Source organism: Mercenaria mercenaria, chromosome 4 (genome assembly GCF_021730395.1).
Source record: "Mercenaria mercenaria strain notata chromosome 4, MADL_Memer_1, whole genome shotgun sequence".
NCBI lineage: Eukaryota > Metazoa > Mollusca > Bivalvia > Venerida > Veneridae > Mercenaria > Mercenaria mercenaria.
In genome coordinates, this window is record NC_069364.1 from 20,013,146 (window position 1) to 20,037,967 (window position 24,822).

Genomic DNA, 24,822 nt, shown 5'->3' on the forward strand with positions numbered 1-24,822 from the left:
CTACAGTATAAGGAAACCCTTACATGGGTTAAAAGCACCTCAATCAAAACCGACATGACTGCATTATGTCTCATTAGATAATAACTTACGCGTTTACAAAGTTAAAAATAATATATTTTTCAAATGTGTAAAAATAGAGAATGTAGGAGAAATACCGCCTTTTTCACCAAGCCCATGACCTTGAACCGTGACTAAACTTTGCGTTCTACACTTGTATCATGACAGAAAACATCGTGCCAAGTTATTTTAAAAAATTTCAAGGGGGTAAAAAAGATACGGAGTGGCATGATTTTGTGACGGACGGAAATATGGATGGACGTACGGACGGACGACATGTCCAAGAGATATGTAGCTGTCTTAAATTGCCTAATTTTACAAAATAAAATTAAAATGCTATACTCTTTGCTATAAAAGGCCGGTAAACATGTTGATATATGATCATATATTATACACGTGTTTAATGGCTGACAGGCCAATACAAAAACACAACAACAACAGTTTTATTTAGCAATAATCAGCCTTTGGTAAATAAACAGAAAACAATTTGTGTCTTAATCGCAATGTGCACATATATGAAGATATTAAACAACAATAGTAATAATATATAGATTAGACAATTTATCACAAAGCCTCTCCACCATCATAGTTTTTGAAGAATGGAATTATAGATATGGATTCCTTACATTACATGCTTCTTTCAGGTATTCACACAATCCTGATTCTTTTTTCTTCTTATCTGAAGACATCAGTCTATTGAATAGGTTGATATTTGGCCACGAGATATATGGTATGGACACCACCACTCCAATTATGAACAAACTAGTCTCTCAAACGACATTTTAACACGTTAGAAGAAACATTTTCGTCAAAATAATTCCAAATATACCCGTACCAAAGACTCATTAACAGCGACTTAACATGTTAGCCCAAAATGAACATTAGCATTATGTCTCCTTATATTGTAGTCGACAAATGTTACACATGTGATTCTCTATTTTTATCAATTCTCACCCAGTAGTTTAAAATTTTCTCATTGTATAAAACAGATATATGTTTTCTTCCAAGTTCGAATACAACAGCCATATTTGGAGAAGATGGTTTAACTCCTTGAATCTTTTTACACAACTTTATCTGAATTCTGTTTGTTGTGAACACCGAAAATATCTGCACAATAAAGTGAAATAGGTTCAACCATTCTATCAAACAATAAAATCATGACAATAACATCGAACTTGATTCTCGTGGAAATAGAGTGTAAACTATTTATAAATTTTAATGCTTGGTCAGACAAAGATTTCATTGCACCTAGCATTAAACCAATGCATTTGAAATTTACCCCGAGGAAACAAAATGAATCTATGCTTTAAATGTTTTCATTATTGATATACCAACTATAGTTAATGTTTGTTCTTCTTTTTCTAAAAACAAATGTTTTTTTCTTCTTAACATTTATCTTTAAAGATGTATTCTGCTCATCTTTCATTGAAATATTTTATATTAAGATATTTACTTTAAATGCAGATAATCCTCATCAAATATATTCAACTTCACTAAATATATAAATAAATTGTCTATATTGAGCTACATTCATAATCAAGTGTCATGTAGTAACAGCTGATCGTGTAAAAAACTTCCAGTTTTTTTTATTATAGTACACATTTATACTGCTTTCAGCTGTACATGTATACCGTGTGTACTATAATCAACCAAATTCATCAGTGTTAAATACACATAAATCTGTTTATTCTATGTTTACATAAATTACTGGTAGTATTTATTTTTATGTTTTCAAATATGAAATTTGGCTCTAGTATACCTTTAAACCTTATTCATGGGAATATGTTTATAAGCTGTCTAACTGTTCTTGTTACGGTTGATTATAGACAGACCAAATGACACAAACCATGGACCGGCGATTTATATAAGGATTCATTTAATTAATGTTAATACTGCATAGTACAGCCCGATAGTAGCATAGCGAATTTGAATTGAGTATTGTTATTGGTTATATAAAATTTCAGTTTATTTTTAGCTCACCAAAGAAAAAAGAAACTTTTAAGATATTATTGCTATATTTCCTAAAAAGACGTTAAAACGTAGAAACTGACAGATCACTATGGAATGAACACAAATGAGAATTAATTATTTTTACATTGTACTATCATTGACGACATAAAAGCGTTTGTCAAGAGGTACCAAAGATATATTGCCTTAAGCATAAAGCTTCATATATGATCGCTGAGTACCAATTTATCCATGGTATATTGGTAGAGATGGTAGGAACATTTTTTATTACTGAGGAAACTCAGGTTCGATTCTCGATTCAGACAGTTTCTTTCTTGATTGAGTAAAATCTGCAGTCCAGTCTCTTTAACCTTTAAAAATCTTCTTCTCATCAACGACTGATAGATTCCACCAAAGTTGGTCTGTATCATTCTTGGGTAACCTTTCTGAAGTTTATCCAAAGGTTTTGCTTTATTGCAACGATTGCAAGAGCTTAAAATGAAATAGACTTTTAATCTACTTCATCTCATGAATCGCTTCGTGGATGCGCACTAAAACTTCGTCGTTGGAAGAATTGTGTGGCCGTTCTGGTTACAGGAACCAGAAGAAATAGAAAGAAACCTTAAAACGAACTCTCATTTCACTAAAGTTGGTCATGAATGCTCAAATGGTTGTACTTGACTTCATTTTGGTGCCATAAGAGCTAAAAAGGACAAACTAATCTTAAAATAACTTCTTCAAATACCGTACTTTGGGATATTTTCGTCATGGTTAAATTTTCGCCTTTTTCGCCACCAATATGAAATGGCGAAAATATAACGCTAAAAACAATACCGATGTCAAAAATTTTGACACCATATAAACGTTAACACTACAATACCTGCTTATCTACATTGAATATCGATTGCAAATACCTGACATCGGGTATAAAGGGATAATTGCTTTTGTTTTACCTGTATTGTTACAAAAACAAGAAACCCGAGATTTTCTCACCTTGACCAATTTTTATTAAATCTACTGAATATGTGTGGTTGATAAATAATGGGCGGTTAGAATTTCGATACACATACTGTACATGTTTGTCACAGTGTGAAAACAAGCATTGTCTATTCTCAAATATTTTCAATAAAATATTTTAACGAATTTTATTGCTTTTATGTTTTAATACAATTTGCAATAAATTTCAGTATATATATACCAGGTATAATGAAGTCACATGTACGCAGTTTGTGTTGTTGGATAATCGCAGAAAAGTAACCTAACGTGGGTACTCTTCAAAAATGCGGGTAATGTTGTTGGATTTTGATGAATGTTTTGGGCAAATTTTCGCCACCTATGTAAGAGCGCGAAAAATACACACGCCAAAATAAGAACACTACATTTTGGGTTAACAGGGCAAAAATTTGCCGACACGAAAATATCCCAAAGTACGGTATACAACTTGGATGGTCACAAAATAAGACAAAAACATCCTTGCATTGAATTTTCTCAAATTTGTTCAACTGGATCCACTTGACTGCATTTGGCGCAACCAAAGTTAAAATAGGGAATATCATTTCAACGACAAAATCTCCTGGGCCAAGGATTTGTGGGCAAGTGCTATAGCTTTACATTTATAACCAACCTTGTTCGATATGTATAGTATAACAAGCAATTTCGATGAATTGGTTTCCCGCGCCGAATGGGTTTGTGGTGAGAACTGGCTAAGAAATATATCCCTCAAAAAGTTAAAGATGTTTGTCCTTAAGAGAGCACAATCAAGTAAGAAATGTGGAACGTGGATGTTGACGGAGGAGGGTTACAACTTTACATTTTGATAAATATTCATGGAAGGTTTAAACATTTAAAAGTAAATGAATGCATCATTTTTTAGGGTCGGCGGTGGTAGGGGGTGGTAGGGGGATGGTAGAGACTGATTGAGGGTATAAAACTTCACATGTTGATAATAAATATTGATGGAAAGTAAAAAATGAAAAAACAAAATTGTTTGAAGTCCATGATCGGGTTGGTTGGGCGACTGGTGGCAGCGCGGTGGGGGAGGGTACGACTTTGCATGTTGATTCATAGAAGGTTTAAGGTGTAATAAAATGAAAAATGATTTTATTGGTTGTGGGGAGGGGGGTGTGACCAGGGCGGTGGGGTGACCGGGTTGATAATAAATGTTCATAAAAAATGAAAGAAGTTTAATGAAATTCTATCAATTTGTTTGTTATGTCCAAGTATGTGGCTTTATAAACAATTAAAGGACTATCACTCTGAAGTTACTCAAGAGATCCTGACGAAATTGTATGAGCACTACAACATTATAGTGATCTAAATTTAATTTAAGTTTAATAGTTCTAGGTCAAATATGTCACATCTTCTTCTTCTTCTTATCGTTCGCGACTACACTGTCAGACCAGTAGCCTCGATGAAACTTGTGGTTTGCCGCAGATCCTCAATGCCTCGATACAATTTCTGGTGGATTGAGGTATCTATCTGCCAAGTCGCAGCTCGCTCCTGGTCATGCCTTTTACATCTCTGAAGTATATGCTCCGCAGTCTGATCTTCTTCACCACATGGACAAGTTGGCGATGATGTCAGTCTGTATTTCTTGTACATGTGAGCATTGAGCTTGTTGTGCCCTGAGCGAAGCCTGACCATCATCACTTGTTCAGACCGATCAAGGAGATGAAAATCATCTTCCTCCATCCTTGGTCTCGTTAGTGCCTTGATGATGGTGACTTTCTCCTTGTATCTCACAGGTTCTGTTGGTTGTTCTGACTGAGCTCCTAGCTTAGCCAGTTTGTCTGCCTTTTCATTGCCTGCAAGTCCACAATGGGATGGAATCCACTGAAGTGCTACTTTGCAGGTTATACTCAGGCTCTGCATTCTCCTGGCTAGCTGCGGAGCTTTATTGTTGATCAGAGCTTCCATGACAGACAGTGCATCTGTGAGAAAGACGACTGGGGAGCTTTCTTCTGCCGAGTCTTCAACCATTGAGACGGCCTTCATGAGTGCTTCAGTCTCTGCTTTGTAATTGCTGCAGTGTTTTCCTGTGGCTGCATGCAGTGTTTCTCTCTTGCCAGATGGGTATTGAATGGAAACTCCTGCTCCTCCATCTTTAACGGCGCATGTGGCTGATCCGTCTGTATAGACATGAGTCCATGATTCCGGAGGATAGTCTTCATTGATCATAATCATAGCAAGTGTGAGGCTCTTCCGAATGCCTTCATCCTCTTGCTTCCCGCGGTCAAGACGAGGAACAGCAAGTCTCACAGTCACTGAGGACAGAAAATTCGCTAGTGGGTTTATAATGTCTTCACTACCTAGGGGAGTCGTTGGTATGTTCAGCTCAGTTTTGAACTCTCGTATGTCATATGTTATGGAGCAGAAATTGCCATATTTATACTACCCCATATAGTTAACAATAGAAAATACTAAGGGACATAACTTAGTGTTACTTGGGCAATCCGACTGAAAGTTGCCGTGCCGCATTACTCTATGGTGGAAAACATGTATATGAAGTGTTATTTAAATATTTCAAACCATTTCCTAAATATGTCTCCGGACGGCCGGACGGACAACGCCAAAATCATATCCTGCCGCCTTCTGCGGGAGATAATAAACATGTGTCCCTGAAATAAAATTTTATCTTCGTCTAGTCAATAATGAACGATTACAAGTTGAAAAAAAAAAAACGTTTCATAGATATTTACCGCACTTGGTCTTCAGCATATTATTAAAAAAGTGTGTACGGTCCCTCCGTAAGGATTTTAATTTGCCCAACATACAGAACCTTTTCACATAATTATTTAAAAAAACGAAAAAAAAAAAAACTGTACGGTAATAAATTGAGATTTTACATGAGGTCGTAGAAATTAAGCGATGTGCCGTAACCATGGAAACTCAGAAATTTTCGTTTGTTATATTTCAAAAGGTGGTAGTGTTAGAATCTTCATTTCCCCCCTATTTTCTAACTTTTGTTTGCTATGGTTATATTCTAAATATTTGATGAGTAAATTTCTTAATTGTCTCAAGCTCGTGCATTTTCACTAATTAGCATGTGCAATCAATTATAATCCAAAAAAATGCCTATATTTCAAATTTGTAAACTTAATTACAATTATGGCGGATTTTTTTATAGAAAACGTCTAATGGAGTACGCTATTAAAATTCCAATTAGATCGCTTCTTTTTTCATAACATATGGACAATTAATTTAATGAAATAAAACATTGACATTCGGCTTGGAATATATAACGTATATTATATGAAAACTAATTAGATAAATTAATAAAATTTGTGGACAGATTATGATTTTCGGTGACATTGTTTGTTATTAGCTATGATGGATGCATGGGATTTTTCTCTTCTTTGCTGAATTGCTTACTGTTACTGTTTCTCGTTTACAAAATCATGTCTTTTAGAATTGATAGTTCTATCACTTTAATAATAATTTACATGTACATGTACATTGTATATAACTGGACTTTCCTCCATAATTCAGCGGTACCAAAATTGGAGTAAAGACCTCCAATGTATGTAGGGTGCTTCAAAGAGGTGCTGATGTTCATATAGGTGTACCTATTGAAGTCCTCTGTCTGTGCCATAATAAATGCAAAATGCTAAATACCAAATATAATGTCGGATGCCAAATATCTTTTGTAAACAAAATGACATATATAACTATTGCACCATGTTAATTGCCAAATGCTTAATGACAAATATTCGATGCTAAATAATAATGACTAAATGCGAAATGCTTAATACCTAATTCTAGATGATACATTCCAAATGCCGTATGCCTTTGGAAGATCGATGCGTCATGCTGATTGCTAAATGCTAAATGCCAAATTGTTGATGCATAATGCTATTTGCCAAATGCTTAATTCAAAAATTGACTGTCAAACGGTACTTGTCAATAGCTGAGGATTTACTTAATTTATCGTCATCCTTATCTTGTACCAGTTTCGTTATTTTTCTTGATCCAAATTGATTATAACGTGTTCAGATTAACAAGTACCGGAGGATTCGTACAAAGTTGTAACAAAATATTCTAGCACGTAAACGTCTAGAATTTTGTTCGAGTTGCTAAAATTGAGTATGGGGGTTTGGAGTAGTGTTATTCATTAACAATAGACAATTCACCATTACACGAAGTCCTAAGCTTTTTCTTTTGTTTGCTTCTTAAAACATGATGATGGTATACATGTGGTTTTAAATGTTTAGTATGTAAGTCAATAGATCATTTGGATTTCTGTATATAAAAATACTTAAAAAGGAAGGAAAACGTTAGACTAGCACCAATATTATATATCCCAAAAAACGAATGAAAGTAGACATTTTACAATCAGACTGATTTAAATTAAACGTTTAAACACTCTTCTTGGTTACGAAATGGCAGTTGCTTAAAGTGCCTTTTATAGTGGATTTTAATGTACAAACGCATTACAATCCAAATATATATATTAATAGTTCTAACAATTCAAATTAAATAAGTATTATTTGATATGGTACTTTTAGCTCATATTATATGTTGATAGTAAATTATTAATTTTTACCAACCGTTCAAGATCTGGAATTCCAAACTTATTATTTGCAGGTTTGGCTGTACAGTGGCGCCTGCGTGTTAGTTTCGCGAGATTGTGTGAAAACGCGAGCAACACGCGTGTTGAAGACAAAACGTGAAACGTGTTGCACGGTTAGAAACGCGTTCATAAACGAGAAATAGTTATTGCGCATGCTCAGTGTGCATCCTGCGCTGTCGCGCAAATAAATGATCTCCTTCGCACGCACAGCGTGCCAAACCGAGAAGGTTAAATACGCATGCCCAGCGTGCAAAACCGAGCAGGTTAAATGCGCATGCTCGCATGCTCAGCGTGCAATGGATTTCTTTAAAAGGTACATGGATTCATTGTCTTACAGTTCTAGTTTGAAAGGTGGTATTTCTTGCACAATGTATTTTTGATTTGAAAATTTACTTTTTTGATCATTTCCGTAAAGAATTTTGTTTTGTAAACGGTATTCCCGAAAAGTACTGTAAACAGGATCTACGTCAATGCTGTCTACGTCATAAAATGGCGGCAGTTCCACTGCACATCAAAGCGGCGACACTGAAATTAAATCGCCAAGGATTCGATTCGTCTTCCATCATTAAAGTGTTGAAATGTAATTATACATTGATTACTGCACGAGGTATATCAGAAAATTGATTAAAATATGTGTTTTCTGGAATTTAAAACAGCCACAAGAGGCAGGATTTCAGCGGGCTGCGCGTGTGAAGAAACTGAAAATAGAAGAGGTGCATTTACATTACATTAACTTTGAACTACAGAATAATTCAAATTTGACGGCGGCAGAACTAAAGAGGACACTTTTAGATGTATTCGGGTTAGACCTGTCAGTAAGTAGGATTAAATTCTTCAGAAGAAAATTAGGATAAAGTGCCAATATGACAGGGTACTGTCAAATGATCTCGGACTAAAACAAAAAGTTCCGGCAAAGATGGTCACTGTATATGCTATCAACAAAGAAAGACATTTCTGATGTCACCTTTACTGATGAGTTAACAATTGAAATGTGTTCAGTAGGCAGCTTAACTTTCTACTGTAAAGGTTTAGCTATGGACAAGATTCCCTCAAAGGCTCAAAAACCAAACCATTCATATAAGGTAATATTCAAATTGTTTATCTTAAAGATAATTGTAATTATTACATGAAGACTTATATTATTTGCCGGTCCATAGTGTATGCTATTGACTGGTCTGCAGTTCAACACTAAAGTTTCCACACCCTCTAGCCCCAGGTTGACTAGTCGAACTAATCAGACGCTAACTAGTCAAAATAATTCGACGTTCAGATACCTGTTGAATATTTATCATTATGTAAAAGAGAAGAATAGGCGTGCAATTTACAGACTATTCACAATTTTAATACAATAAGCGATAACTACTACAAGTAAAATGATCTTAGCCTGCAAGCGATCTTTTTGCAGCATCCATCAACAAGCCAGGATGGCCCTAGGTCGCTCACCTGAGTAACATGTTATAACAGTGTAAACATGTTTTTCCTAGTGATTTCATGGAGACAAATATTCTGACCAATTTTCATTGTTAAATATTGGACCAAAAAAACGTGGTCTCTTGAGTTTAAATAGCTTAGTCTTTAATTTGACCTGATGACCTAGTTTTTAGCCCTACATGACCCCGATAAAAATTTATCCGATATTTTATGCAGACAAACATTCTGAAATTGTTTTATGCACATCAAATGAACAAGAGTGTTAACAAGCCTTTCCTTTGATTTGACCGGGTGACCTAGTTTTTGACCCCATATGACCCAATTTCGAACTTGGCATAGAAACATCAAGATAAACATTCTGATTAAGTTTTATGAAGATAGGTTCATAAATGTGGCCTCTATGTTGTTAACAAGCTTTTTCTTTGATTTGACCTGATGACCTAGTTTTTGACCCGACATGACCCAGTGTCAATCCAGGCCTAGAGATCATCAAGATAATCATTTTGTGCAAGTTTGTGTCAAATCAAAGCATAAATGAAACCTCTATATGGCTGAAAGAGCCAAAATACAAAATTTTGCCCTTTTCAGGGGCAATAACTCTATAACCCATGCTGGAATCTAGCCGATTTTCAAAATGAACCCAAATTTTATTGTGACTTAATTAAGTCATGTGTAAGTGTGGTTAAAGTCAAACATAAAATGTCACTTTTATCATGTTCACAAGGTATGGTAAAAATTAAAATATTTTGGCTCTTTCAGGGATCAATCAATATTGTTGTTAAAGATATTTTGCAAGTTTGTATCAAATCAAACCATAAATGAAGTCTCTATATGGCTGCAATAGCCAAAATGGCAAATGTTGGCCCTTTAAGGAGACATTTCTCTGGAACCCATTACTCCAGTCCCTGGGGACCTCCCGTGTGCAAAAAAGGCTACCGGCTAACTTTTATATCAATGTTAAGAAAATCTTTTGAAGTGTCAGAAAAATTTGGGTGGACTTGCCGCATCGTGCTACGTTTATAGAAATCCAAGATGGCGTCCAAGATGGCCGCCAAAATTATGAAAATTTAAAGCATTATTTATCATTTCTTAGTCACAGTTTTATGGAAATTCGAATAGTTTTTAATCTTGATGGTCACAAAATATAGCAAACACATTTTGCCACTCATTTAAGTCATATTTATAGTTTCAGTCATACTTACAATTCTTTAGTTTAAGGTGTAAAAATCATTAGTTCTATTTAAACTGATATCATTTTTATGGTATAAGGATGCGGCTGACTCTTGGTCTGTTATCATTTTAGTGGACGGGGTAAATGGAAAGTAATCCCAGATTTGCTTAAATTACTGATTTTTTTATTAACTTTCCTTAATGATTCTTAAAAAGTATATGGTATATATATTATGCTTGCCTTAAACTGATGCAGGTATAATTTTAACATATATGTCTTTGCTTTGAAATTCGACCATATATCACTGTTGTCATGGTAACAGCTTGAAGAAAATATGAGAAAAGGTTTAAATATTTGTTGTTTTGGTGATATTGTTTTTCACAAAATGACCAACCAGTAATTTTCATTTTTATCCTATGTCAGGACCTAAAAATTCAAACTAAGAGAAGTATACAGAAATTTATATTTTAAAAATGTGTATTAGTACTCGGATATTTGAAATTTAGATAATAATGGGTTATTGTTATTGTTGTTATTCTGGTGAGCTTTGTATTATGAAGAAAATTATGTTAAATTAGTACTATAAGTTATCAAATTATATTCACAACAAAATCTTATAGAATTAGTCGAGAAAAATCTTCAAAAGAGTACCAGTACTCGGATAATTACTCAAAAAGTTTGGATAACATTACCAAATATTTAGTGACTCGAAGTTGATATAAAAACGCTTAAATAAATTGTTTAGATTTGTGGTACCATAGATTAAAGCGTAAAATTTATTGATAGCTCATGCCAAAAGAGGAAGGAATATATTTTGATTGTAAAATATTAATTGTATTTAAAATTCCATTTCTTGAAAATTACCCTTCACAATAACATAGAATCCAGAATTGCAAAAAAACTATCATGCTAAAATATAGAGAATCATTTTTGTATAGTACTCTTATGCAATTTGTAATTATCGATTTTTAATCTGTTTATTGCTCGAAAACTTTTAATAAATGCCAAAATTATGTATATGTAAATAAAATACTTTGTGTGTAAATTTTGTGTTACAGTAATACAGAAAAAGTAGAAAACGACAGGTCACCCAACACGACATAAACAGAAATGCTGCAGGCTCTGTTTATTGCACAAAACATTAATACTTTTTCCTCTTAACATTTATTTAATTTCTCTAGAAGGTTCCTCACTGTAGACATTTCAGTGTTGTTATTTTGTGAAATAACAACAATAAGCCTTTCTTATATTTTTCTCAAGTTGTTACCATGGCAACATTGACGCAGGACCAAGTTTTCTTTTAAAAACATACAACTGTACAAGAACTAGGTAAACATCACATAAAAGCCATTTATTTTGATGAGATTTTGTTGAAAACTAATAAAAACTCAGTAATTAAGGCAAATCTGGGATTAGTATTTTATATACCCCACCCACTTGAAATAAAAACAGACTAGCAGGCCTATGCCCATGTACATTAAAAATGATATTAATATAAAAAATAATGGCACTTAAATCATAAACTAAAAAAATATAAATATCATTGAAATTTTAAATACGAGCAATGAAAATATACAGCAGCATCAGTTTTTTAGTCACTTTTTTCGCATTATTTTGAAGAACATTTTTCATTTTTTTCAATAAATGTACAAATCATTGAGAGGAAATGAATAAAATGGGTGGCAAAATATGCTAGCTATATTTTGAGAATATCATGATTAAAAACTATTCGAACTTCTATGACAAGCGAATCATTATTGAACAGTCCCACTTTCACATTGTTGACATGTGCCCAATTAGAAATGTCATTTCACCACAGAACATGTATCTTTAATTTCTGTTCTTCAGTCTTTAGCGTTTACGTGAATTCCCTAAATACTGCTGTACTCGGCACTTTATACTTATACCCGATGATTAAGTCTCGCGCGCTCCGTTCACAAAATAACAATGATATTAACAATATGCACATTAAATGTTAAATGTATTGCTGATATGAAAAAGCGAACACACATTTTCAACTGGTTCCGAGATAGTGAATATAATATCATTATGCTACAAGAAATACACTGCAAGAATCAAGATTATATAAGATGAGAACGAGAATGGGGCGCTAAAGCGTTTTTCAATGGAAACAGTACTTATAGTAAAGGTGTATTCATATCATTGAAAAACAACATTGATATTAAAGTAGAAAGTTGCAATGAAAATGTTGCAGGCAGATTGCAATATCTGACATTATCAGTATGTGAATTTGAGATACTTCAATATATATATATAGTCCCAACTTAGACGACAGTACTTTGAAAATATAGAATCTTTAATTGCAAAAAAATGATGATAAGTCCATGGCCGTAGGAGGCGACTTTAATTCTGTCTTAGATGTAAAAACCGACAAGAAAAATAGTGATATCGAAACACAGAAAAAAAAATGTAGAGTTGTATTTAACACAATAATCAATAATTACGAAATTGTAGACATATGGCGATTAAGACATCCTAAAAAGAGACAATTCACGTGGTATTCTTACATGAAATCTACAATATTTTGTCGTCTTGACTGATTCCTGATATCTTCCAATTTAATCAAATACACACAAATTGAAACATAACCACTGGTATAAGCTCGGATCACTCAATGGTACATATAAACATATACATAAACAAACTTAGTATGGGACCAGGTTACCTTAAGCTAAATAACTCCATTTTGTGTGATGATGAATATCAACAAACAATTAGAACATCCATTAGAGAAATAGTTAGGATTAACGCGGAATACATTATGTGAAGTTATCAAAGGGACAATCAGAAATGAAACAATCAAATATTGCTCAGCGCAAAAAGAAGAAGAAAACTTAAGGACCTAGAAACAATTTATTAAAGAAATCGATAACTTACAATATCAAATAAACATTGAAGATGATAATAACATAAATCTAGAAACACTACTCATAGAAAAAAAGAAACCTTTAGAAGACTTCACAATCTTAAAGGCACAAGGATATTACATAAGAACAAAAGCTCAATACATAGAAGGTATGGAACAAAATACAAAATGTTTTTCTAACTTAGAATAGAAAAAAAGTGATCAAAAGACTGTTTCAAAATTAGTTATCAACAATGAAAAGATATTACACGAAACTAAATCATTTTATGAAAACATTTACAAGAATACTTCGTCAGTTAATACGTTGCACAACCTCGGGTCTGCTGCACCGGTGACGGTTCACTAACCATTGCCTTAAATTATCTCACGTGACTTTGTCTTCGTTGATTTACTGAATCGGCGAATAACGTCCGGCAGCATCGCGGGTTAATTATATCTTTAAGGGACCCGCGGGTCATAAAATATTTTATGATATTTAGTCCATTCGTATGTCAACAATACTTGGTCATTCAAGACACAATAACGGGCGGATGAGTACATTGGACTGTTTTCTAGAAATCTACAAAAAAATGCCTTCTTTTACGGTGATTTTTAACAGGATTATGATTTTAAGAAACCCTAGGTACTATAAAATGCTGATTAAGCGGTAAAACAATTTCAAGACAAGAATTCGTGATGAATCTATTGAAGTTCAAAATAAAGTTGATATGTTATTAGTAGGGATGGCAACGAATAGCATTTATGTAGAGGCTTACCCTAAGCCCTCTTAACGTAAGGAAAACAATCTGTTTATGATTTTTTGATCTTCACATATTTCTCTTTTCAAAGTGCTGATCTTTACAGTAATTGCTACTAATTATACATGCTTTTGTCCTGCCTAGGTAAAACGTGCATGCTTTACATGAGATACTATGTACATAGCCACCTAAGCCTACAATAAAGCTTTTAGCGGAGTTGTCTCCTTTTGTCCCAAATATTTTACCCAGGATCTTTTTCAGCTCAGATAACGCTTTTTCCGAAAAATATCTAAAACATTTTGTTTTCAGATCGCGTACTTGCAGTTAGCTACATATATATCTAAAATAGATAGTGCCTTCTTGAAGTTTGTATTTTTAGTTATAATGCCGTTTATATTGTTTTCGAATATTCGGTTAACCTCCGTATTCCGTCATCAACTGACCAATAAAAAAACTCAAAAACTTATGTGTTTATCAAAACCTTATCAGCGACATGCATACATTCTTCTTCCGTTTACACCAGAAATGATACAGATATTGACGAATTAAGACTGACAAAACTTTCTCTTCACTTGTTCATCTTTTGTACTATAACATATTTGTAATATGCCTTAATGTAGATTTAATTTATTACAAGGATGTAGCCGTACATGTAAGAAAGGTTCTCTCCACTCACATTGCATGAATCCGACTTATCAAATTATCGGATGATCGCGTGAAATACTCCAAAACAGCAGAAGGCATAGGTAGCATTTTGACAGAAGATTAACGTAATAGAATGAACTTTTTCAGTCAAATGAGGTATTTTTAAACTGCCAAAGAGGCTAAAGAGAATAATATAATGCAATATTTGCTTTAAATACACTACTTGCCTGAATACGATATGCATTTATTCGTTACATTTAGCGAAAATGAGTTTAGTCATAACTACCGGATGATGTGATTCACGTCAAAATATATAATTTGACTAGTTTTCTATATTTTTTTTGGTGTTTTCCTATGCTCAGATACAGCATGTAATCTTTGATTGAAATCCGAGACATAAGTTGAAGTGTAGTTCGATGTGTTTTTGTACAAGCGGTTCTCACCAATTGTTAACAAGGCGTTTTGTAACCGATTAGTATCATTAATGTTTCTAAAGGCAAGAAATTAGCGGTATCAACTACAGGATACAGTGTCAATACCATAACATCGTACAATTTCGACACCCTAGTATACAAAATTACACGTTTAACAATGACAGAAGACATTTTCGCGCGTATTTCTGATGATAGCTGTTCCGTATGGCATACGTTTTAAACGAACATGTTGATCTTTCAGTCTGCTTTTATCTATTTGTAATAAATTTATATTTTTTACGAATGTTTGAATAGTGAAACAGTATTCTAATATGCATGCAAAGAACAACAATTTTAACATTAGAATATGCGTTGCCATCAAATAATATTAGATGCTAAGAACTCACACAAAAAAATCAGGCACGACTGCCGTCCCCAGAATCAAGTGTCACAAACGGAGATGTTTCATAGGTCATCAAATTTGACATATTGCGTCCAGATATTCCAGTTAAACACACACAATCAATTTCGGAAAACCAATTAATGCTGTACTTGTGACCGAACATTCAGCTATCCGAAATAGTTCATTTAGAACTTAAGATTCAAAACAGTTGAAAGTTCTTGTTATCGTGGCAATCTTTTTTGATACGAATTCACAAAAGCGCCGGTGGTTAACCCGATAGGTTTGGGTTCTGAACATCAGTCTCTTGCAGTATATACAGGTTGTATTCCGTCCACTAGCGCTGTTTCTCTCGACGATTGTTCGGTTTGTAAGGCATACAACATAAATCTTTAAAGAGAGTATATCAAAAATGGCGATTGTTGTTTTGTAAAGAAGTTAAGCTCAAATTTTCAGGCTGATCAAAAGGATTCTCAAAAACTTACTAATGTACCGTGTTTATCTCTGGATGTTAGGCGTAGGAATTACAGGCAGGTAATAAATGTATACGCTCTCCAATGGATTGAATTGTAGAAATCACAGACGAGTTCGCGGGTTATAGCGATAGTCTTTCTCCTTGCCTTATGCACCTAGGTCACAAGAAACTATGGTTTTTACATTAAATAATAATGCATGTACCACAAGTACTAAAATGCATCACTTTGATTGGTGCTATTTACAGAATTTATTTCTGAGTGGTCAAATTCATACATAGTATTTTACAACGAGTTCTTGCTCTAACAAATAGTTGATTCTATTATGCTATCGTATACAACATAATGTTGTGCTGGGATCCAGACATCAATGTGATTAACCCGAATCGTTCCTAAATGACCCAAATCAAATTATCTACAGCAATCAACTATCGGGAATTTCAGAAACGCTTTTCAGTGTTTCCCACCCAACTAGAGGTGTACTGGTCAGGAACCCAGACAATCCTTGCGTGTATCAGTGCTATACACTGGGCACGTTAAAGAACCAGGCTGTCTATTCGCAACGAGCTAGGCTAAGTTAGCCGGACAAGCCTGTATCTGATTTTTGATCTCTCTGTCGTGGGGACTTTGTCTCAATCTGTCCCTCTGGTCAGATCGCTCTGTGTCTGTACTAGTAGAGGATGAATTTATGCGCCCTGTGTGGCTGCATTTGAACTATGTAAAGCGCCTTTGAACGTGAAATTGATCATGAAAAGGGCGCTATATAAATCTGGCATAATAATAATAAATAATAATCAACTATAGTTTTAGTAATGATAGAACGAAAGTCTGTCCTTACTTATATATATCAAATACATTAAATATACAAATCGTTTTGACAATTTCGCCTCATCTTTACGTCAACAGGTACTTCCGGTAGATGATAACAAGAACGTATATGTCAATGTTACATTGTATGACCTTTTTTGCAAAAAAGAATGATATGCATAAAGTGTCATGTTGATTAACATTTGGGTGACAAATATAGATGTATTTGTTTAAATAGTTTATATTTTCTCATTTTTATTGACATGTCACTGAGTGTATAACGTTAACTTGTTATAAAGCAATGCTACAATACTAAAGTTGTACTTTTGCCTCATAGTGACGATACTTTGTCATAAATGCAATATGTTATACCTTGTTACTTATTCGTTAAGATACAAATTGATTTCTAAATATCTAAATAAAAATCCCTTTGTTAAGTTAGTATTTATTTATTTTCATTTTGGTTCTCATTTTTTTTAAATGTTATTTTTGCTCAGATGAGAAGGGATATATAACTGGCCTACAAATCTGCCATTCTCGTTTGTACATTTGTCCAACGTTAATGCAACTTAGATATATTTTTCTCAAGAAGACTAGTTTATCAGGTTTCGTGCACAATTAATCATATTATTACATTTTATTGCATTGGATTGCGTACGAGTAATGCTAGTCACTTGATTTACATTGCCTAACTCTTATTAAAGTGCTACGATTAAATCTTCTGTCACGGTGATTTAGACAAAGGCTCGCTTCTACGAATCTCAGTGAAGCTCTGGCGCTGCAGCAGAGTGATTCACCCTTTGGCTTTGTGTTTAAGGAAGATAATAATATTGATACGTACAATTCCTTCATTATTTTTTAAAATATACTTTGGATATATTTGAAGCATCAAATTGTGTTGTAAATTATTCAATAGTTTCTTTTTTAGTGTGTTTTGTAAGTCACTTACTTGCGTGAGCATGATTCGGGTTTCGAACACGACTGTAAGTCGGTCTTTTGTCTCCAAACATCTCAGCCAGTTACAAATTTAACACGACGTACATTGTGAATGAAGCCGTAAGCCGTAATTGTTTATTAGGCTCTCACACGTAAGGTTTCTTTTAATCTTGAATGCTGTTCCATCTAATCGTGACAATGGTTTTAATAAGATTGAATACATGAACTTTACCTACCATTTTCCGTGGTCATACTGTAGATGATTTTATACCAGGGACAAAATAATCAATGTTACAGGTGTCAATGTAATCGGTCCTGTCTCAGTGACAATTCGAGTCGTACCGGCAATATGTCACAAGGTCATTTGCGAAAGACTCCACAGCATGCACTGTGAAACCAGCTCCGATGCGCAAGATTTAGAAATCTACGTTTTGTCAGGGTTAGTTCTTACAAACCGGACCTCTCTAAGTCCCATTCATTAATCATATCTCCACCAGGCACATACACTGATCAGCTAGTGAGTGCATATACAAATAATCTCTGCGCACAGATTGATAATTATGCTCCACACAAAAGTCTAAATCTCAAACTCAGAAATAGCTGCGACTGGTTTACAGACGATCTTAATGAGGTCACACATTTAAAAGGCAAATCTAACATAGACCAATGCGTTTTTATTCGTAAGCTTCTAAGCCTGATTGATAACTCTGATCAATTACTTTTCTTTTTGTTGGGTTTAACGTCGCACCAACACAATTATAAGTCTTTCCAGTTTTAATGGTAGAGGAAAATTAATTTTCACGGGCGGGCATCTGTGTAGAATCACCAAGCTTTCGTTAGCCAGCTGGATGTCTTCCTCACCCGAAAAATTCTACGACCGATGTGAGACTCGAACCAACATTGTTTGAGAAGCAAGTGATTTGAATTAAATCAATTTAAGTCCAATATAACCAAACATCTGCTAGAAGCCAGCCGAGATGCTGCACGGCCCTCCGTGTTGACCTCTACATAATTTTAGTGAACGTTTAGAAACTGTTTCACCAATATAATTTGAAACATAAGAAACGATATTAACTCGCATAATCAGATGAACTTAGGAACAGTACCCTTAACTTGTACCGAACATCAGGATATTCTTGTAAAATAAATGTCTTGTTAATTTGACTCCTCCAACAAAAAAGAGGTAGACAAGACATACACAAATCTCCGAAAAATATGTGAGTTTGATACAATACTATTAGTAACAATTATTTTGTCGTATTAACTCTAACCATAGATAACAAACTTCATAATACAGCCATGAAGTTAGATATACTAAAGGGATGTAAGAATAGAAGACAAGATACCTCCTTGGAAACATACAGACTCGAGTTCCTTCTTCTGTTCAGTTAAAAAAAAAACCCTGATATGGAAGTAGATGCAGGTCTAGAGCAGCATCAAAATGCAAACAAGTTACATCACGAAGCGCAGTTCACATACGAAAAGTGTCACGAAACTAAAAGAATGATATCCTCCAGGTAAATATTTTGTAATTGGCTTCTTGATCTATATGTACTTTTTAACACCACTCATCACCAAACACTGTTACTTAGTGTTAAACAACATACTGGAGTGATAGACACAGCATATGCATGTACTATCAAATTTATCTCCAACAAACAATATGCGTTGATTGTGAGTAATAGACACTTGTGTTGATGAAGCATAATATACGTCAGGGATCAGATCTCGGTCCCAATTTACTACATTATCTTACTAAAGATGACACAAGTTATCTTGTCAATAGTTACCTCATGATTAGACAACTATAAAGACTGTTTGAGTGATATCCGAAACACCACACTGAAAAAAAAACTTCTCTGCCGCAATAGCTGATATGATCACATACAGTCATATCGCAGCTCCATTCGTTACACTTGAACCACTCCTGTCAAGATATTAGTGCAGCCGATACGCTGGCTGCTTTTCAAGTCAACTAACAGTCAATTCCTATTTAGAGCACTTTTCAATCTGACTGATTTTTCTCTTCATTTGAAAGTGTAGATCAGTAAATGATCCAATACAGCATTTAAATCTTGGTTAGATATCAAAATATTTCTAACACTAAAACGTTTATATTTCATTTTGTTGCGATCACCCATTGTTTGCAATAAAGGTATTCTTAATACTTTACTTGATTTCTTACTTGACACCAGCATGTGTATTAATACTAATTAGCACGTGCATTCAGATGTTTACCAAAATATGCCTGCCAGGACTCAGGGCAAACATGTAGGGCTTCATTAGGGCTTTTGACAGGACAATGTTGTATAGTATGTATGTATTTAAAATTCTAAAATTTAGTTTTAAAGCAGTTGATATATTTTGCAGCGGATTACATGAGATGTGTTTCCTTTTATCAATACATATGGACAATTAAGTAAAAGAATACCTCGTTAACTCCCGGCCTGGAATATTTAACGTATATTATATGAAAACAAGAAATATTTTTAAAAAATGATACACGGCCGCATAAGTAAATACACACTTTAAGCTACGAAACGTGCATGCACTTTACACTTTTACATACGATCGGGTACTTATAAAAAACAAAATGTAGTTTTTTAAGTAGAACATATTTAACGGAACACATTCTAACATCATAGTTATATTAATCTAGGAAACTTTGACAAAATTAAGGATAAAAAGGAGGAGCCGAAAAGTAGGAGACGAAATGACCATTTTTGAAATCGTCAAGGGATACGAAATTACTAAAATTGTGACGAGTTGACCGGGGACGAGTTGGCTGTAAACCGTTTACGGAAGATCACTCCGAAATCATGAATAGGGACGAAAGGGGTGTTTCACGTTCAATTCCCTAGCGGGAATAAGCTTAATCAAACTGTTATCATTTTTCTTACTTGCTCTCTATGCTTCGAAAGGATCATGTGATAGATTTCATTACTTACACTGTTTAAAGACGTGAAATGGACCAACCTTAAACAAAAATGTAATATAATGTTCAGAGAACTGAATCTATAAAAACTTTACTTCTAGCTTAATTTGTAGACTCTTTAATATGACTTAAGAGAACAGTTGTACTTCTTGAACATTATTCTAAGACTTATACATAAAAACTGAATCTAGACCAATAAACCCACATCCATTTACATAAACAAGACTAGATTTGCTGACCATCTAACTGGGCTACTGCCTGCTACTAAAATGCGTCAACTATTGTGCAAGCTTAGCCTGATTTTAGCCTACAAGTGATCATTTTACAGTCTCTATCAAATTCAAATAAACATGCAATTGAAGCATGGATCTTCTGAAATAGATATGGTCAATCTAGAAAATTAACTGTATTCTGATCAAACCTGAAACTAACGTAAAACAATTAAAGAGGTAACAATGAATAGGTAAGTCTTTTCAGTCAATTTTGGCAAAAAATGTTTTGGCAGAAAGATCAACAGCAACATGAAATCTTATTTATAGAAGAAATAATTAAAACATAATGTAATATATGCATGTGCCAATGATGTGATTTTGCATGTGCAAACTTTCTTATAGTCATTTAGACAGTGATCTCTATCATTTTAAATCCGTTTTGTAGGTATTGCTGTAATTATTACATGTTTCAAGTCTCATTGCTGAATTAAAGCCCCTTTAGTTATTCTGAATATTCGACCCATTTCATCGGAAGTTGCTGTGGTACAGCACAACGCTACATTTTAAGAGCGAGTTCTTATGTAACTAAATTAGGTCGAGTACTTAAGTCAGATTTTGGTAAGAATAATCTTAACTATTTATGCATTCATTCTTGATTTTAGGCAGTACCTTACTACGGAACACTTGTTTATTGATGCACTGAATAAAATGAAAACAAACAATGTCTTATTATGTTCAGAGAGTTTGGAAAATAACATGATCATTGGTATACATTATAATTTGTCGCACTGTCATATGATATACGTTCTGCATTGAAACAATTTCTCGCTGAAATCGCGAGTTATACATTTCTCTTTCTCGAATACTGTGGCGCGTTTCGGCATTATATCAATTTATATTTTACCTTCATATTGCCTTCAAATACTTGATCAAGTGACTATGTAGAAATTCACAAGAAATCTGACAAAACGCCTACAAATTTACCAACACAAAAGATGTCTTTAAATGTTACCTCAGTTACATCAGGCAGATCGCTTGCCTTATGTTTATCAAGCATCTTTGTGATTTCCACCAGTCCTGTTTCTGCTGCATAACTTAGTGGTGTTCTCTCGTCTTTGTCTCTGTTTAAAAATGGAAATAGTTCATTTGTTTTGGTTTATGTTTATTATAATATGATAATTTAGCAAATAAAGCTATTACATAAATTTGACAATAAAGCGTTGACGTTATTTTAAGTATAGGTGCCGTTGGTCCAATTCACTTGGTCTATAATGGGTAAAGAAGAAAAGAATATGGTAAAAGGAATATTACATTTGTGTCTTTCCATATTGAATTTTTTAAACTCGTTTAAAAGAATTGATAAAATGCTCGACAGAGCCTCTCATTTTATTATTTTATTCAATTCGTTTAATAAATTCAATATGAAAAGACACTCATGTGATATTCTCTTTTTATTTCAAATCTCTTGATTGCAAGGGGCAATCAAAATGAAAACAAGCTTCCATATGAAATTAACAAAAATAGATAATACAACATAAGAAATAAGCAGGTCTTTAAACTTCTTACAATTCAATTACATTTAACACGTGATAACTAGTATAGTAAGATAGAATGTAGTATCAATCAGTACAAATGTTGCTATCAAGGATAATAGATTTGTAAAAATAAATAGTATAATTAAAGATTAATTAATCTTATTTCTAATTAGTGTTAAACATTAACAATACTGATAATGAAGTAAGTTAGTAATGTGGAAAATTTTACTGGACAAACTTCTGTTTAGAAAACTGCTAGTTTTGACGTTTGTTTGATTTGGGTTGGCAGTTAACCTAACCAGTGTTCCTGGATTCTGTGCCAATACAAACCTGTTCTCCACAAGTAACTGCCAACTTCCCCACTTGAATCAGAGGTGGAGGACAAATGATACCAGATACAATGTATTTTGTCAAATCGTCACCAAGAACATACGGCCCGCTCGAGGATCGAACTCACGATCCCGCGATCTGTAGATCTGCGCTCTTCTTATTGAGCTAAGCTCGCGGGGATCTTAATGAATAATATGTAGATGTTTCAAAAGTCTAGAGTTTTCTAGTGGATGAAAAGTTTTGTAATTGTTTATGAATACATCCTTGGATTTGCGGCCAAATATGCAATTTCGTATGATATATTGGTATGTATCAATCGTATAAAACTGGGAAGGTATTTTACATTTGATGATTTCACTGACCATGTTTGTTCATGGCCATTTCAACATTTCCTGAATATTTCATTAGTTTTTGGAAAAGTGTTGAACACTTTTATAATCATTCCTGTTCTATAAAAATCCTCGTAATTGCTAGAAAAGCAACAAAATAAGTTTTAAAATGTTTATAAGCACGTTAGCAGGTTTGCTTATCTGTTCATTAGGAGTATCAAGGTATGTCATCTCTTAGAATTTATATAAAGAAGTGAAATCGCAACGATTCCATAGCCGAAGACTACATTTTATATATATACCTGTCAGCTTCTGTAGCAGTATTGTTTGCAAGGTGGTGATGAAAGAAAATTGAATAATTACACGACCAATACATGTAAATTGGGAAATAAGTTCTAATAAACATATTTATGTTGATCTATCCTTAACAGTTGGCGTTTGATAAACGTGTTTGCCTATTTTGCATCCTTTCTATTGAATGGCAGTTAAATTTTCAAGTTTATTTCTCTCGCAAATTTCCATAGAGATAATACATTTTTACCGCCATATCATTGAATACTATTCACTAAAACCTTAGTATGCAATGATGTTATCTAGGTCAGTGCTGACATTGAATTTCTTGATAATATACAGGCATCATTTATTAAATATGTTTTGCTCATGAACAGGCTCAATCAAACGGAGTCTGCAATTTTCACAATTTTGCATTGTTCTCGGTGCTTCCGAGGGATCTACTTTCCAGATTTTATTTACTTCACAACAGCGGGTGTTAAGTGCTGTGTGGCGGCCGTAAAAAGTCGCCCCGACTTCATCTCAGTGTTGTTATATTTTCTGGTCCTTCGGGATCATTGATTTCAATTCATTTAGATTTGAAGATTGAATACTGCTTAAGCCGGTGCTAGGGGGCGTGGGCAGTGTTGCATTTGCCACTACTGCTGATGAACAGGCTCAATCAAACCGAGTCTGCAATTTTCACTGTTTGCATTGTTCTCGGTGCTTCCGAGGGATCTACTTTCCAGATTTTATTTTTGTTTTTCAGTTACTAAACAGATAATACTAATAGAATAACACCATAGAACCTCGGTCGACACGTATGAACCATAATAAACAAAACCGTCAAACAGACTGACTTATACACTATTTATACTGTGAAACAAAACTAGGATCTAGGAAAGCACAGATGACAAGTTTAACATTTACTCTAAAGGAGGATAGTGTTGTCATGTTCAATGTACATGCGTGATTTTGCATTTACGTCTTCAGTCTGTGTGGCCAGAAAGAGCATAAACTTGTGATGACACATTGTGTTGCGATGTTTTGGTTTTACAAGGACAACCTGATAATATTATTTGAATAAACTGATTATGATTTATTGTCGTTAGAAACATCGGCAAGGATTTTTACTATTTTACTTTGTTTATCAGAATTCTGTTAAGATAATTATCAGACTGGAGAAAACAGTGAATGCAAGTAAAAAATTTACAGAAGTATCATAACTTGTCTTTAACCCGAATTCATTGAATGTCATGTTTAAAGCCTATTGTTTCCAGTTGGCGGTCCTTGGCATGATTACAGGGGAATGTAATCGTCTTTTTGTAAAGTAATCAATATAATTTTGATTACTCGTGTTTATAAATATATAGAGGATATTTGTTTGTTTTGAGTGAATATGGAATATATCTCACTTCGAAGTGAGAAAATTTGAAAATGTGAAAATTTTCTCACTTCGAGATGAGATATATTCCATATTCACGAAAACAAACACATTTTCTTTTTATTTTATGCTCATTTACGTTGAGATTTGCATTTTGCAACTATTTTTTAATCTCAGTGCGGGAAACAGACGCGCGTAAACAGACATGACATCAGACCTGCTGTGAAGTTATAAAGACACATACAACATAAAGTTCCATTTTATTTTATTTTTTGCATAACGTTATGAAATTCTCTTTGAGTAAAATAATTTGAATCGAGAAATAATCTATAAAGAACAAAGGGCGACTACAAT

At 33.8% G+C, this 24,822-nt stretch overlaps 1 protein-coding gene across 1 annotated transcript in view; it reads right to left on the reverse strand.

Moving 5' to 3' along the window:
- The window catches only part of LOC123552735 (transient receptor potential cation channel subfamily A member 1 homolog), a 61,860-nt gene that overhangs the window by 16,614 nt on the left and 20,424 nt on the right, over nt 1-24,822 (reverse strand). Inside the window, exon 2 of the mRNA XM_053540655.1 lies at nt 21,633-21,741. Coding sequence (XP_053396630.1) covers nt 21,633-21,741 — 109 coding nt within the window. The remainder of the gene's footprint in view (nt 1-21,632; nt 21,742-24,822) is intronic.